This window comes from Sus scrofa, chromosome 9 (assembly GCF_054392235.1).
Source record: "Sus scrofa isolate SSC_HxYL_T2T_F1_AM1 chromosome 9, Sscrofa_HxYL_maternal_Yorkshire_Landrace_v2.0, whole genome shotgun sequence".
Classification (NCBI taxonomy): domain Eukaryota; kingdom Metazoa; phylum Chordata; class Mammalia; order Artiodactyla; family Suidae; genus Sus; species Sus scrofa.
Genome location: NC_139391.1, coordinates 51,699,198 through 51,717,108, shown reverse-complemented (window position 1 = coordinate 51,717,108; position 17,911 = coordinate 51,699,198). Strand labels below are relative to the sequence as shown.

The 17,911-nt window shown below is 36.4% G+C and overlaps 1 protein-coding gene across 1 annotated transcript; it reads left to right on the top strand.

Annotated features, from left to right (window-relative positions):
* Positions 1 to 3,066: 3,066 nt before the first annotated feature.
* Positions 3,067 to 5,230, top strand: LOC100519506 (olfactory receptor 8B3-like). Its single transcript, XM_003130011.2, has one exon. The coding sequence runs from the start codon at positions 4,304 to 4,306 to the stop codon at positions 5,228 to 5,230; it is 927 nt and encodes a 308-aa protein (XP_003130059.2). The 5' UTR covers positions 3,067 to 4,303.
* The last annotated feature ends 12,681 nt before the right edge of the window (positions 5,231 to 17,911 follow it).

The following is a 17,911-nucleotide window of genomic DNA, read 5'->3' as shown; positions in this document are numbered from 1 at the left end:
CTTGGATCCAGTACATTTGAGGAAAAAAAATTCCCTTCATCATAAGTTACCAATCTGTAGGCTTTATTGTAGCAGCCCAAATTGAATAATATTATACCCAAGTACTATTTTCCATCTCTATCCCTTTAGAGTTGCCTTACAAAAAAAAAAAAAAAAAAAAAAAACAAACCTAATTGTGGTAGCAGAGGCCATTGTTCTGTATTTGTTTGCACTCCTTATTCTGAGTAGAGTCTGATGCTTTTATACTAGTAAGGGAACCCTTGCTATATAGGAAAAGAATGATGCTCTTTTCCCTTGTTAACTATAAATGTATGTGTAAATATGCTTATGTATTCTTTTTTGATTTTTTAAAAAAAATTTTAGGACCACACCCATGGTATATGGAAGTTCCCAGGCTAGGCTTCAGGTTGGAGCTGCAGATGCTGGGCTACACTGCAGCCAGGGCAACACCAGATCCAAGCTGCCTCTGTGACCTATGCCACAGCTTGTGGCAACACTGTATTCTTAACCCACTGATCAAGGCCAGGGATTGAACTCGCATCCTCATGGATACTAGCTGTGTTCTTAACTCACTGAGCCATGATGGGAACTCCATGCTTCTGTATTCTTTAGATGAGCAAGGATTCATAATTCATCAGCGGTATTGACCTGTAATTTTCTTTTGTCATAGTGTCTTATCTGGGTAATGCTGACCTCATGACATGAATTTGGAAGTCTACTTTGTTCTTTAACTTTATGGAAAAGTTGAGAAGTTAATTTTTCTTTAAATGTTTAGTTGAATATATGCTTGAAGTCATCAGATCCTGGGATTTTCTTTGAAGGCAAGTTTTTGACTATTAGATCAATTATTTAAGCAGTAATGTGGTTCTGTTCAGTATTTCTGTTTGTTTATGACTCACTTTTGTAGGCTGTATGTTTGTAGGAATTTATTAATTTCTTCTAGGTTATCTACTTTTTTGATCTATAAATATTTATATAATGTTATGATCCTTTTTATTTCTGTGGCATCACTTGTATTGTTACCTTTCATTTCTGATTTTATCTGTGAGTCCTCGTGTTTGTTTTATTAGACTTGTTTAGGGCTTGTCAGTTGCTTAGGGCTTGCCAATTGTGTATGTATATCTTTTTATAAAAGCTTTTACTTACATTTTAAAAATTATTTTCTTTTTTTTAATTTTATTTTTGTTACTGATCAAAAGGGAGAAATGTGAAATGAAATCAAAGTGGAGCTAGTATTGCAGAGAACTTGCTAAAGTGCAGGTGGGAGGCCACTGAGGAAGTGTGATTTTTGCATGTCTCAGCCTAGATGGAAGCTGAATTTCTTTTTTATCTTTCTTTTTTTTTTTTTTTGGTATTTTTTGCTATTTTTTGGGCCGCTGCCACGGCATATGGAGGTTCCCAGGCTAGGGGTCTAATCAGAGCTATAGCTGCCAGCCTATGCCAGAACCACAGCAACACAGGATCCAAGCAGTGTCTGCAACCTACACCACAGCTCACGGCAACGCCGGATCGTTAACCCACTGAGCAAGGGCAGGGACCGAACCCGCAACCTCATGGTTCCTAGTCGGATTCGTTAACCACTGCGCCACGACGGGAACTCCTTTTATTAGAATTTCTGAGATGCATATGTTGATCCAGGTGGTAGTAGCCATGAAGTGCCTCAGGCTTTCATTCCTATTTTTCATCCTTTTCCTAATTGAATAATTTTCAAAGACTTTTAAAAGATACAATGATTCTTCATTTTGTTTGACCCAGTTTACCCTTGAATCACTCTAGAAGAATTTTCTGTTAAGTTATTGTATTTTTCAGCTCCATGATTTCTGTTTAGTACTTTTAATTTTTCTGTATCTTTGTTGAAACTCTCACCTTATTTGTGTATTTTTCTCTGACTACAATAGGTATCTTCATGATGTTTGTTTTTAATTCTGTATCTGATAGTTTACATATTTCCATTTATTTTATTAGAGTTAAGTTTGGGGAGCTTTATCTTATTTCTTTTTGAAAAATATTTCAACTGGTCTTCATTGACCAGTTTTCATTGACTCTCTGTATTGGTATCTACACACCAGACAAAACAGTCACCTATCCAAAATCTTCGTGGATTGGCCTTGTACTGAAGAAGGCACTAATGAGTCTGGCCAGAGAGTCTAGAGGCCTCTCAACTTCTGTTTTAGTTCAACCCTCTTTTTTTGTGTTTAGTGGCATTTTATGTATTTTGAGTGTGCTATGTCCCACCAGTGCTCTAAAACAAGCAAGACTGAAGCCAGGCAGCCCCCGGGTAAGTTGTGTCATGAGATGCATGGTGCACTTTTCTTCCTCACCAGGTTGAAGCAATAAGAAAGGGGTTTTCAAGTCCTTGTTTTGTGCTAATTAAGGGAGAAGAGCTTTAGTGACTCCAGCTAAACCATCACCTTGGTTCTCTCTCACTCTGGGCAGCTACAAGATGCTGTGTCCTGTGTCATCTGTATTTTCTGAAGCAGGCTATCTGGGAGCTAGTCTTCTGGACAGCCCTATGAAAAGGAAAGTCATGGGCCACATGGTGCCCATCTTTCCTTTCCCAGAGAGAAACTAGGAACTGGGTGGTTTGTCCCAATTGGAAGGTACTGTGCAAGGATAAATATTATGCCAAGAGGATATGCTGAATTTCCCTAATAATTTTAATATGACAGATTGCATGTTTTAATTGGAAGTTGGGCCCTTTTAACTAGTCTCTGAATTTCTTCTTTTAATGTACAAAGGAAATCATTGTGTTCATGGAGGGTAGATGACTCTAGGGCTTACTTTTCTGACATTTGCTGAATAAGAAATGAGTTTATTTTCAGCTTTCCCTTGGGGGATATACAGTCCCTACAGTGAAAGGAAAACTTGAATACTTGAGTAAACTATTGAATCCCTAAGGAACTAAAGACACATAATAGTACTACGTGTAAATAAAATCCCCTCAGTTCCCTATTATGCCTAGAATGTTTCCCTGGGGGAGAGTCTGAGAAAGCTTCTGGCCTGGTATAACTGAGTGAATTATATATCATTACATTACATCACACACATTTAAATCTTCTGTGGCTTGCCAAGTGGCAAAGATAGTAATAATAAAACTTTATTTTTTCTGCTGCTTGAGAGGATTCATAATCGGAAATTATGAGCTGTAGTTCTGAAAGATTTTCAGGGCATATCAGAAATTAAATGTGAACTGCATTCTCCTAGAATCAAAGGAACCAAAGCCTTAGAGCCTGAGTTTGCTCTTCCAGGATCATAAGAATAATAATAAGAAGGAAACAGCAAGATTTTCTGGCTTAAGGAAGGTGAATTTCTGAATTCCATTTATATTAACATCCTCCTTGTGTGATGAAAGTCCAAGGATCTATGATACACCATTTCTTTGATGCTTTTGCAGTCCCGACATTCTTGGTAGAAGAATAGGTTAAAAGAAGGATGCAGGGAAAGTTTAGAGACATTACTTGGCTCAAAGGATACATTATATCTGTCAATTCCATAGATGAAATCTAACTCTTCTACACTTAACAGCTTTTATTTGTGATCTTGGACAGTAAAACTTCATCTCTCCTACATTCCGATAACTTAATTTTGGTTTAGAAAATGCTCTTGTGGTGTTCCCTTCGTGGCTTGGCGGTAACAAACCCAACTGGTGTCCATGAGGAGGCAGGTTTGTTCCCTGGCCTCCCTCCTCACTCAGTGGGTTAAGGTGTTATTGTGAGCTGTAGTATAGATTGCAGATGTGGCTTGGATCCTGCCATATTGCTGTGCTGTGGTGTAGGCTGGCAGCTGCAGCTCAGATTCGAACCTTAGCCTGGGAACTTCATATGCCATGGGTGTGGCTCTAAAAAAGACAAAAAAAATGCTCTTGGTTCCCATCCTACCATGTCTAATCTGCATCAGAAGTCAGCAGCAGGATGTTGGTCCTGCTGCATCCAGTTTTTCCGGTGAGAAGAGTCATGCGGTTGAAGAAATGTTGAGAAAAAAGGATGACTTTCTTCTGGTCAAAACCCTTTCTCTCTTATCCTGTGGCTTTTACAGCAGTCATGTTTACATATGGAAACAGAGGCCTTCATGCTGTAGGCTAAGTTTTGATACTCTTTGTTTATGTACTTTATGAAGACTAACAAAGGAATGTTCATGTCACTCAGTTTCATGATAATGGTAAAGTCAATTCTATGGTTCCAGGTTGAGCTAGTCGTAGACCATCCCAGTGCATATACCACTCTTTTGAGAGGAGACATTGTGGAAAAAGTTGAATTTTTCTCTGTAACTCTTTCTCCTGTATCCACAGATTGTCTAGAAAAGGATGGCTTCTGGAAATGGTTCTTTTGTGACTGAATTCATTCTGTTGGGATTAACAGACCAACCAGATCTCCAACTCCCACTGTTTTTCCTGTTTCTAGTAATGTATATGGTCACTGTGATGGGCAATTTGGGCTTGATAATTCTAGTTGTATTAAATTCACACCTGCACACCCCTATGTACTTTTTTCTCTTCAACCTGTCCTTCATAGATCTCTGTTACTCTTCTGTGTTTACACCCAAAATGCTGATTAACTTCATATCAAAGAAGAATATTATTTCTCTCATGGGGTGTATGACCCAACTTTACTTTTTCTGTTTTTTTGCTATTTCAGAGTGCTATGTGCTGACTTCAATGGCCTGTGATCGCTATGTGGCCATCTGTAACCCCCTGTTGTATAACATTGCCATGTCTCCTAAAGTGTGTTCCAGCCTTATGCTTGCTTCCTACTTGATGGCATTTTCTGGTGCCACAGCTCACACTGGGTGCATGCTGAGACTGACCTTCTGTGATGCAAATACCATCAACCATTACTTCTGTGACATCCCTCCTCTGCTCCAGCTCTCCTGCACAAGTACCTATGTCAATGAGCTAGAAGTTTTCATTGTGGTGGGCATCAACATCATTGTGCCCAGTCTCACCATCTCTGTCTCTTATGGTCTCATCCTCTCCAGCATCCTTCACATCAGCTCCAGGAGAGGCAGATCAAAAGCTTTCAGCACCTGTAGTTCCCACATAATTGCTGTGTCTCTGTTCTTTGGATCAGTTGCATTTATGTATCTCAGACCATCTTCTGCTCAATCTGTGGATGAGGGAAAAATCTCTTCTGTCTTTTATACCAATATAGTTCCCTTGCTGAATCCATTAATTTACAGCTTGAGGAACAAAGATGTTAAACGTGCTCTGAGAAAAACCCTGGGTAGGATATAGGTTTTTGTTTTTGTTTTTATAAATAAATTATACTTTAATAAAAAATAAAATAAAAAATACATAAATAAAAAGAAAAGATTTACCAACAGTGTATAAAAGATAAAAGGACAGAGTTTTGATCAAAGAGTATCTGTCTGTAGAGTTAGTTATATGACAAGAAGATTCTATGCGTTTAATTAAAATGTTTTTAATGGCAGCCTTTTAATCCTATTTTTTCCTTAACATGGTAAAGGAAATTTGAGTCTTTTTTCATAACTCATTTCCAGTCTTTTTTTTTTTCAGCTGTGGGATGCAGACGTTCCCAGGCCAGGGTTCAAACCCAAGCCACAGCTGTAACCAGAGTGAAGGCAATGATAATGCCAGATCCTTAACCTGCTTAGTCACCAGTGAACTTCTATATCCAGTCTTTATAGAGTAGGTCTTCTTTTCCCCCTCACATTACCACAATATCTTCTCCAACTACTTTTTCTTGTTTAGTAATAACATTGAGTAATATATAATCTCAGTCTTTCATATCAGTGTCATTTTGAACTTGTGTTTTCCTCTGAAGCATATTGACCAGTCTTCAAATAATGGAAATAAGTAATGCTAGAATGATGTTGTATCATTGAAGGTGTTCTTATCTGCCACTTGCTATTCTAGGAGAATATCTATCTGAATAATATACTCTTTGTGCTCTTTTTTCAGTGGGCAAGCATATGTCTCCTTTAAATGCTGAATGCTGGTGTTTGAAGGTTCCTAAAGACTGTCAATGATAATCCATTTTGCATATGTTTACATTGTGTAGCAGGCTTCTTTTGGGAAAGAGTTTGTTTCTACCTTTGTACAGTCAAAGCAAGACATAACAAATCATTAAAGTATTTTTTTTTTGTAGGCATGGGAAAGTTAAGCTCAGATCCTTAAATATACTTGTCATCCAGCTTCATAAAGAAAAATTCTCTTCTCAACACTTAGCCTTCTGATTTCAAGTCTGCTACTTTGTAGTCTACTTTGCTTGTACTTTCTTCTGTTTATTTTATTTCAGTAAGGGTGGAATATGAGAAAACATTGCTATTTTCAGAGTAACTCTGCCTTGTTCCAAAATGACACATGAATTTCTCTCAGTGTTGGTATCACCGCTATTTCAATTAATTTTTTTAGGAAAACAGGCTTGATCTTTTTGTTGGGAAATAGGAGGACTTTAGTGTTAGTATATTGGGAAGAAAAATTGGCTCAAATAGGGAATTTATTTTTTCTGCAAAATTAAGAAAATTGAATTAGAATGTTTGCAAGTGTTTGTAATTTACAGAACAGAGCATGGGAGAAAAAGAAGCCCAGAATCATGGCAATATATCAGGACTCAGAGAGACACATGGTCAGTAAATAAGAGGTCTCCCATGGGGAGTGGTCATGAGGATTAAGAACCTCCTTTCATTTGTATTTGCATCCTATTCTATTGGGTACTGTAAATATATTCCACTGTCCATAAAACTTTGATAAAGCTATAATGCACAGTGTCCGTACATTAATAATGTTTGGCCATCTTTGGGGAACCAGGTGGAGAAAGGGCTGTTGCTTTAGGAGATAAAATAATTAGGGGTGATAGGAACTCAAGTTAGAAAGAAAAATGATGGATAATACCTTTGCTCTCTCCTTTCTGGAAGGCCCCTAGGATTGTTATGGAGATCTCATAATTTTTGTAGGTAATGAAAACATAAGTTACTTGAGTTTTTAAAAAAATCTAAACACAGGGCTGATGGACTTAGAAACAACTAAATCATTCCTGTTTTTATTGGCTTCCATATGATACTTCCATATGGATTTTTAAGTATGGAAATTTGAACTGCAGCTGGCGTAGCAGTAAATAATTTAAGAAATATGGGGCGAATAAACCAAATTGTGACATGCTTTTTGGAAAAAGATATTGGACTATCATCCTTTGGGGAAAAAAAGCCCCTAAAAAAGAGGCTACTCTAAAAATTCTAAATTTGATGTATCCAGTGAAATTTTAGGTAGTTTTTATGAAACTTTTGATGATTATTACTAGTTACCACTTTTCTAATATTTTGTTATTTTAAAATTTAGTGTAACTCTTTGTTGGTCTGTTTGATGTTTTAGATGCTTTGGATTGCTAAATCCTTGTTTTAGATTTAAAATGACCACCCCGTTCTCATCTCCTGATCCCAGTATCAACATGATTTATTTTAATTATTCAAGTTCTAATTATATGAAATAGTTGACTTTGAATTTTTCTGTTTATTTATGAATTTTTCTGTTTATTTATTTTAACTTACTCTTCTTTTTGAAAACTTGTTTTTTTTTTATTGAAAGAAAAGTGTATACAAACAAGTAAATAATGTCTCTGCTATTTGAAAATCTTTGTGGACATTGCAGATGTGTGTCTGGTATGTTATGTATTCTGTCATAATTTGGGGTAACCACAAGAGTGGCTTAAACTATGTCACTAATCTTTCATTTCATGAGCATCAAAATGCGAATGGAATCTGTTTCATTTACAGAAAAGATAAACTTTCTAAAATTAATTTGTCTTTGACTAATTGGTAAAATTAATAAAAGTATTTAAATACTATTTATATCTTACCTCCTGGGATAAGAATTGTTTCTGGAGATCACAATAGACCTGAGTCTGAAGGAGGAAGTCAGCTATACTCAGTTAAGTAGCATGAATAAATCATTAACTCTTGGCCTTTGTATGTGTATATTCATAATGTGATTATTAGAAACCCTGTCACTGGCAGAAAATAAAGGAACCAACCAATAAACAAACTCTACAGCATTTAATTAGTCCCTAAATTTCTAATACCTTCACTTCTATCCAGGAAAGAAGAGTTTATAGATATTTGTGTCAATGAATTGCTTATCATTGCTTACTGGAACTTAAATTTGAAGTGTAGCTCATTATGAAAATTGTTAAACTATTGTAGAATTCTAAGTACTAGATAAACACTGTGGATTAAACCTTACAGAGGGGAAAATTGTCTTTCACGGCTCAGAAAATTTGTTTTGTAGTTGAAGTAATTTTGACCTTTGAGCCAGTTCTTTCCTATGCCTGTAATTACTAACATCTTTTTTTCCTTATCCTATTACCTACCAGTTATACCTTCTTTGGAGTGTTTTCTGATTCCTTAATACTTTATGAATATCTCAGTGTGTTAGGCAGTTTTATATTTAAGTTGAATGAACTTCAGCAAATGGGTATTGCATTGTAGAGTTTCAGATCTCAAGTGGAGAATATTCTGGACATGTCTACCCAGAAGATATGTGTATATAGTACTAAAGGATTGAAACTTTAAGGATATAAAATTACTTTTTAAACCTTTTTATCTCAGTTTCTATTACCTCATGGATGTTCAACTAATACTCATTAAATATTAGTGAGTAGCTAACTGTAGGTATGGTACTGTCATGTGGACAAAGTGAGTCACAGAATTCTAGTGTTTGAGGTCAGTTTACTTGAATTTTAATATGGTGGCTTTAGGACTTAGTCCTTCTAGATTTTATTTTCTTTGCACATTAGAAATATTTGAGAGATTTAAGTAATTACTGTGATTTGTCAAATTTAAAGCAGGAGTTCTTCCCTTGAAATGTCCTATATCATTTTATTTAAATAGGTAAGCATTAGTAAACCTTTAGAAGCTATGCAATGAAAATAAAAATAAAGTCTTTTGAATTAATTTAATCAAATACCATTAAGTTTAACTATGCCTGTATTTTACCAATAAGTATTTCCATCTATACATCATTTCTACTTTTTACATTCTTCCTTTACTCAGCTTTGACTTGGAACTTTTGTAATTATTTTAATTGAGGACAATATGACCAGATCTATATCTACATTATTTATTTATTTAGGCTATGCCTGCCATATGTGGAATTTCCTAGGCCAGTGATCAAATCCACTGCACAGCAGTGACCCACACCACTGCAGTGACAATGTCAGGTCCTTTAACCTGATATGCCACAAGGGAACTCCCTGTATCTACATTTAGAATCTTTTCTAAAATATGACCCAGCAATGCCACTCTTGGGCATATATCCGGACAAAACTTTCCTTGAAAAAGACACATGCACCTGCATGTTCCTTGCAGCACTATTCACAATAGCCAAGACATGGAAACAACGCAAATGTCCATCAACAGATGATTGGATTAGGAAGATGTGGTATATATACACAATGGAATACTGCTCAGCCATAAAAAAGAGCAAAGTAATGCCATTTACAGCAAATAGATGGAACTAGAGACTCTCATACTGAGTGAAGAAAGAAAGAGAAAGACAAATACCATATGATATCACTCATATCTGGAATCTAGCATATGGTGCAAATGAACCGTTCCACAGAAAAGAAACTCATGGACTTGGAGAATAGACTTGTGGGTTGCCAAGGGGGAGGGGGAGGGAAAGGGATGGATTGGGAGCTTGGGGTTGATAGATGCAGACTATTGCCTTTGGAATGGATTAGCAATGAGATCCTGCTGTGTATCCCTGGGAACTATGTCTGGTCACTTATGTTGGAGCATGATAATGTGAGAAAAAAGAATGTATACTTGTGTGTATAACTGGGTCACCATGCTGTATGGTAGAAAACTGACAGAACACTGTAAACCAGCTATAATGAAAAAAATAAAAATCATATAAAAATTAACTTTTATGAGATAGCAAGGTTACAAGTGACTTCATCAAAATGAAGGGGAACATGAACAAAAAATTAGAGGAAAATCATACACTTGTCTTTTTTTATTCCCCTTCATTCTTCCATGACTGTAACAAGTGGAAATAAAGTTCTTGACAGACTACCATCAATAAGGAACTGCATAGATAGCAGACTGAAATATGTTCCCAAGTTTCTGCAGTGAAAAAAATTACAGCCCTGATGACCACAGATGCAAAAATCCTTAACAAAATACAGGAAATCTTGGGAGTTCCCATCGTGGCTCAGTGGTTAACGAATCTGACTAGGAACCATGAGGTTGCAGGTTTGATCCCTGGCCTTGCTCAGTGGGTTAAGGATCTGGCATTGCCATGAGCTGTGGTTTAAGTTGCAGACATGGCTCAGATCCTGTGTTGCTGTGGCTCTGGTGTAGGCCAGCGGCTGCAGCTCCAATTGGACCCCTAGCCTGTGAACCTCCATATGCCGTGGGAGCGGCCCTAGAAATGGCAAAAAAAAAAAAAAAAAAAGGAAATAAAGTTCTTAACAGACTACCATCAATAAGGAAATGCATAGATAGCAGACTGAAATATGCTCCCAAGTTTCTGCAGTGAAAAAAATTACAGCCCTGATGACCACAGATGCAAAAATCCTTAACAAATTTTAGGAAGCCTAATTCAACAACATATTATAACGATCATACATTTTTATCAAGGGGGATTTAATTGTAGGGATGCAAGGATGGTTCAACGTTCACCACTCAGTGTGATGCATTACATTAATGAAATGAATAAAAATCAAATGATCATCTCAATAGAGGCAGAAAAAACATTTGTTAAAATTTAAAATCTAGGAGTTCCCGTTGTGGCTCAGTGGAAATCAATCTGACTAGGAACCATGTGGGTTCGATCCCTGGCCTCTCTCAATGGATTAAGGATCCAGCATTGCCACGAGCTGTGGTGTAGGTCGCAGATGTGGCTGGGATCTGGCATTGCTGTGACTGGCATAGGCTGGTGGCAACAGCTCCGAGTAGACCCCTTGCCTGGGAATCTCCATATGTTGTGGGTGCAGCCCTAAAAAAAAGACAAAAAAAAAAAGACAACAAAAAATATTTAAAATATATTCATGAAAAACTCCTAACAAGTGAACATAGAGTTTGAACATAACATGATAAAGACCAAATATGACAAGCACATAACTAACATCATACCCAATACTGGAAAACTGAAAACTATTACTCTAAAATTAGAAACAAGACAAGGATGTTCACTTTCACCATCTTTATTCAATATTGTGTTAGAAGTTTTACCACAGAAATTAGACAAGAAAAAGTAGTAAAAAGTTACCAAATTAGAAAGGAAGAATGAAAACTGTCACTGTTTTCACATGATATGATATAATATAAAGACTCCATCAAAAACTGTTAAAACTATTAAACTCAGTAAATTTGCAGGATACAAAATCAATAAAATTTCTATTAGAGCTCATCAATGAATTTGGCAAAGTTGCAGGATACAAAATTAGTACACAGAAATTGATGGCATTTCTATACACTAACAATGAAAGATCAGAAACAGAAATTAGGGACGCAATCCCATTTACCATTACATCCAAAAGAATAAAATACCTAGGAGTAAACCTACCTAAAGAGACAAAAGACCTGTACTCTGAAAACTATAAGACACTGATGATAGGAATCAAAGATGACACAAAGAGATGGAAAGATATACCATGCTTGTGGATTGGAAGAGCTAATATCAAAATGACTATACTACCCAAGGCAATATACAGATTCAATGCAATCCCTATCAAATTACCAAGGACATTCTTCACAGAACTCGAACACAATATTTTAAAGTTTGTCTGGAAGCACAAAAGACCCAGAATAGCCAAAGATATCCTGAGAAAGAAAAATGGAGCTGGAGAAATCAGGCTCCTGGACTTCACACTATACTACAAAGCAACAGTCCTCAAAACTGTATGGTACTGGCACAAAGATGGAAATTTTTGTTTTTTTTAGCGTGTTTTATTTTTTTAAAAATTTTTTTATTTTCCCACTGTACAGCAAGGGGATCAGGTTATCCTTACATGTATACATTACAATTACATTTTTTCCCCCACCCTTTGTTCTGTTGCAACATGAGTATCTAGACAAAGTTCTCAATGCTATTCAGCAGGATCTCCTTGTAAATCTATTCTAAGTTGTGTCTGATAAGCCCAAGCTCCCGATCCCTCCCACTCCCTCCCCCTCCCATCAGGCAGCCACAAGTCTCTTCTCCAAGTCCATGATTTTCTTTTCTGAGGAGATGTTCATTTGTGCTGGATATTAGATTCCAGTTATAAGTGATATCATATGGTATTTCTCTTTGTCTTTCTGGCTCATTTCACTCAGGATGAGATTCTCTAGCTCCATCCATGTTGCTACAAATGGCATTATGTCATTCTTTTTTATGGCTGAGTCGTATTCCATTGTGTATATATACTACCTCTTCCGAATCCAATCATCTGTCGATGGACATTTGGGTTGTTTCCATGTCCTGGCTATTGTGAATAGTGCTGCAATGAACATGCGGGTGCATGTGTCTCTTTTAAGTAGAGTTTTGTCTGGATAGATGCCCAAGAGTGGGATTGTGGGGTCATATGGAAGTTCTATGTCTAGATTTCTAAGGTATCTCCAAACTGTTCTCCTTAGTGGCTGTACCAGTTTACACTCCCATCAGCAGTGCAGGAGGGTTCCCACAAAGATGGAAATTTACATCGGTGGAACAGGATAGAAAGCCCTGAATTCAACCCATGTACCTACAGCCAACTAATCTATGACGAAGGAGGCAAGAATATACAATGGAGAAAAGACAGCCTGTTCAATAAATGGTGCTGGGAAAACTGGACAGCCACATGGAAAAGAATGAAATGAGAACACTCCCTAACACCATATACAAAAATAAACTCAAAATGGATTGAAGATCTAGTTACTATATAACTCTTAGAATAAAACATAGGCCAAACCCTCTCTGACATAAATGACAGCAACATCTTCTCAGATCCACCTCTTAGAGTACTGACAACAAAAACAAAAATAAACAAATGGGACCTACTCAAACTTCAGTGTTTCTGCACAGCAAAGGAAATTCTCAACAAAATGAAAAGACAACCCACAGAATAGGAGAAAATCTTTGCAAATGAATTGATTGACAAGGGATTAATCTCCAAAATTTATAAACACCTTCTGCAGCTCCATACCCAAAAAACAAACACCCCCATCAAAAAATGGGCAGAAGATCTAAACAGAGAATTCTCCAAAGAAGACATATGGATGGCCAAAAGCCACGTGAAAAGATTTTCAACATCTCTCCTTATTAGAGAACTGCAAGTCAAAACCACGATGAGGTACCACCTTACACCAGCCAGAATGGCCATCATCAAAAAATCTACAAATAATAAGTGCTGGAGAGGGTGTGGAGAAAAAGGAATCCTATGACACTGTTGGTGGGAGTGTAAATTGGTGCAACCACTGTGGAAAACAGTATGGAGATTCCTCAGAAATCTAAACATAGAACTACCATTGGATCCAGCAGTCCCACTCCTGGGCATCTATCCAGAGAAAACCATGACTCACAAAGACACAGGTACTCTAATGTTCATTGCAGCACTGTTTTAAATAGCCAGGACATGGAAACAACCTAAATGTCCCTCTACAGAGGAGTGGATCAAGAAGATGTGGCACATATGCACAATGGGGTATTCCTCAGCCATCAAAAGCAATGAAATACCAGATTTTTAGCAACATGGATGGACCTAGAAATTATCATGCTAAGTGAAGTCAGCCGTACAATGAGACACCAACATCAAATGCTTTTATTGACATGTGGAATCTGAAAAAAGGACAGAATGAACTTCTTTGCAGAACAGATACTGACTCAGACTTTGAAAAACTTATGGTTTCCAAAGAAGACAGTTCGGGGTGTGGGGGGATGCAGTGGGGTTGTGGGATGGAAATCCTATAAAATTGGATTGTGGTGATCATTGTACAACTATAAATGTAATAAAGTCATTGAGTAATAAAAAAATCAATAAAATTTTATTGTGCTTCTATGCATTAACAATGAACTTTCAGAAAGATAAGAAAACTACCTAATTTACAATTGCATTGAAAAAGTATAAAATACCTAGGAATGAATTAATTGAGAAGGGGAAAGATCTCTAGTTGAAAACTACAAGATACTGGTGAAAGAAATTGAAGAAGCCACAAATAAATGGATTGGAAGAATTAATCTTGCTAAGATGTACATACCACCCAAAGCCATCTAAAGATGCAGTACAATTTTTATCAAGGCATTTTACCCAAAACTTGAACAATGCTACAACTTGAAAGAAACCGGAAAAGACCTCTCATGCCACAGCAATCTTAAGGAAGAAAATCAAAGCTGAAGGAATTATGTGTCCTGATTTTAAAGTATATTACAAAGTAATCAAAACAGTATAGTATTGACATAGAAATAGTCACATAGATCACTGAAACAGAGTGGAGAGGCCATAAACCCCCCGTTTATAGTCAATTAATATAGGATGAAGGATCTAACTATATACCACAGAGAAAGATAATCTTTTTAATATTGGCTTTGGGAAGACTGGACAGCCACATGCAAAAAATGAAACTCCCTCCCTCCTACAATCTCATTCCCACTTGCTGAAGCCCATAGAGTCCCCTGTGATCTCCATGAAGTGAAATCAGAATGGATCTCCTAAGAAATGACCCACAGTGCTGGGGGAACTGGAGGTCCAACCTAGGTTTTCTTTTCCTAACTGGAGAACCCTAGCCGTCTTTGTTCAGTGCTTTGCCAGCTTTTGAGATGGGGAGGTAGGGGTAAGGGGAATGTGATCAGCATGTAGCGATGCCTTTTTTCCTTCTAATGCAGTCCATTTCAGTTTCTATGGTGCAAGGGATTGCTTAAGATTCACCCTTGTGTCAAAAAATTTTCGCAGTGGTGTCTAGTCCACGAATATTTGTTAGTTCTTCTTGTGATGGGGAGTGAAGTCAGAAACAATGTGCATTGCCCTGTTAGTGACATCACTCCCTAAATAGTATATCCAAGCAAGTTTTCCAATAGACTGTTTTGGGGTTAACTAAACTAAACTTGTATTTTAAGCCTCATAGTAACCCTGCCCCAGTTCTTTGGCATCAAAGAAGGAGAAGCAATCCAAAGAGAAGCAACCTCTGTGTCAAGAGTACATTAAATATGGCTGTAACAAAGATAGTTGGACATTGATACTAATTCATTGAGAAGACATTTTAAGTAGAAATATGGGAAAATATGCTTTTGATGAGTAATGGTCAAAGCAAAACACCTAAGGTGATACTTTTGGCATGCTTGAAAAACAGTGGAATGAGAGGAGTGAAGGAGAGCATCAAAGGGGAGGAGGACAGAGATGTAACAAGAGGCAAGATGATGTTGGACCTTGTAGGCCATTGTAAAACTGCAGCTTTTTCTGTGAGTGAGATGGAGTACAGGAAACTAAAAACAATGACATGTTTTGGAAAGATTATCTATGTTAATGAGTTGGCAGTAAACTGTAGAAGGCAATGGATGAATAATGGAGAAGATTGGGAGACTGTAGTGATGCATGTAAGAGATAATGGTTTCTCAAGTCAAAGTGGTAGTATCATAGCTATGATATGATCGGTAGCTGTATATACTATACACATAACATTTTTTTTTTGTGTGTGTGTGTATAATGTATATGTTTGTCTGTATAAAATTTTAGAGCTTTCATTTGACCAAAGATTCCTTAAGCATATCAATGGAATCACTATAGATTGGGAAAAAATATAGTTTACATGTGTGTGACAAATATTGGATTGATATCCATTGTGTTCAACAACTAGACAAGAAGTAAGAAAGTAATCGCACACAAAATAGGGAAATGATTTAAACAGGAATGCTACAGAAAAACAAATTCAGGAACTTTACAAATTCATGAAAAGATACTCTAGCTCAGTAATAGTTAGGGGAATGCAAGTTAAAGTAACAGTTATTTGGGATGGAAATAGTATAAAATTGGGTTGCAGTGATCATTGTTACAATTATAAATATAATGAAATTCTTTGAGTTAAAAAATAAATAAAAGAAAAAATAAAGTAACAGTTATATATGTATATCACTTTACATCTTTCAGACTGTCGCATTTCTAAAACACCAATACCATTTTTGTTGGCATAAATGCTGGGAGAAGCAAAGGTAGTTTCATACATTACCTGCAAAGATATTAATTATTGTAGCCTTTTGGATAACTATTTGTTATTAAACTGAAAGATAATATTTTAGGAAATTATTTCATTGAACTAAGAATGCTGGTCCTTTGGGGTTCCCTGTTAGCTCAACATTTTAAGGATCTGGTGTTATCACTTCTGTGGCTCTAATACTGCTGTGGCACACTCACAGTCTCTGGCCCGGGAACTTTTGCATGCTGCAGATGTTTCCACTTGCCAAAAAAAAAAAAAAAAAAAGAAAAGTACCGGTCTATGGATTACTGCATGGATAATGATTATTTTGGCATTGCTTATTTTAGTTAAAAAAAACCTGGAAAAATAGTGAAGTTTATCAAGATGCAGTTATTAGGTAAGTTATTATATATCTACACAGAGAATATTGAAGAGATTTTAATAAAGTATTATAAAATGACAAAATCAAGAGATCAAAAATATGTACTTTGTCATAAACCCTTATAAAATTTTGGTTCTGTGAGCAAGTAGAAAAATATGTGATGGTGCTTAAGTAAAACTTGTGAATAATTTTGGGTTATGGATGGAAAGGAAAGAAGCTAAACAGGAAAGGGGGTGCCAAGAAAAATGGAAAACAAAACAATTTGCTAAAAAGAATATTAATTACTATTTGTGATACAATTGTGTAGGTTATCATGGGAAAATTACGTATGTACAGAAATTTATGTGTCTGCATGTAATGCATTTTTTGAGAGGTCTTTCAGATTAGTCAATAGTTATGTGCTAGTGATTGTACCTAAAAGTCAAGTAAGCACTAGGAGATGGAAGAGAGAAGAGAAATTTTCTAACTCATTTTCCTTGAAGGAATGTGCAATCTCTAAAGTGAAATTTTAGCAGAACATTTTCTTCAAGACACGAAGGCAACCTGGGTTAAAGCATCCTTTTTCTTGTATAAATAATTTCGTTTCTTTCCTAAAGGTTTCAACTTGTGTTGTGGCTCCCTCTATATCAAGCCCCTGAGTCCCTGAAGCTCAAAATTAAATAATTTATATGATACTACCTGTTATTACATCAAAAGCAAAGGGTGCTGTTTGGATTCCTTTTTGTAGTTTATTTTTTTTTAATTTTATTTTTTGTCTTTTTGCTATTTCTTTGGGCTGCTCTCGCGGCATATAGAGGTTCCCAGGCTAGGGGTCGAATTAGAGCTGTAGCTGCCAGCCTATGCCAGAGCCACAGCAACGCGGGATTCGAGCCGCTTCTGCAACCTACACCACAGCTCACGGCAACGCCGGATCGTTAACCCACTGAGCAAGGCCAGGGACCAAACCCGCAACCTCATGGTTTCTAGTCGGATTCGTTAACCACTGAGCCATGACGGGAACTCCCCTTTTTGTAGTTTAAAGATCACCTCTTAGCAAAGTCTTAATTAAAAAACATGATTTTTATCATATTCATAGAAATCTAAGATTTTATAAATGCCCCGAGCCTCTTGACATTGTTACATCCATGATTTGCAAATATATTCCTCCTGTGTTTGGATTATTTCATTCTTTAGAATGAAATGGCTTTAGACCACCGTGACTGTGGGTGGACAGCTTTATTGTTTACTTATTTTTGTGTTTTAAATATTCTTTAATGTTCTAGATTTACATTCATTATTACATATGTTTGTATTATTTCATTCTTTCAATATTATTTTTCTCAGAGATTTTTAAAATTTTGATAATGTCCAGTTTAACTATTTTAAATTTTATGGGACTGCTTTTTTTTCTTCTGTCATATATTAGGAGAATGCAAAATAATTATCCAATTT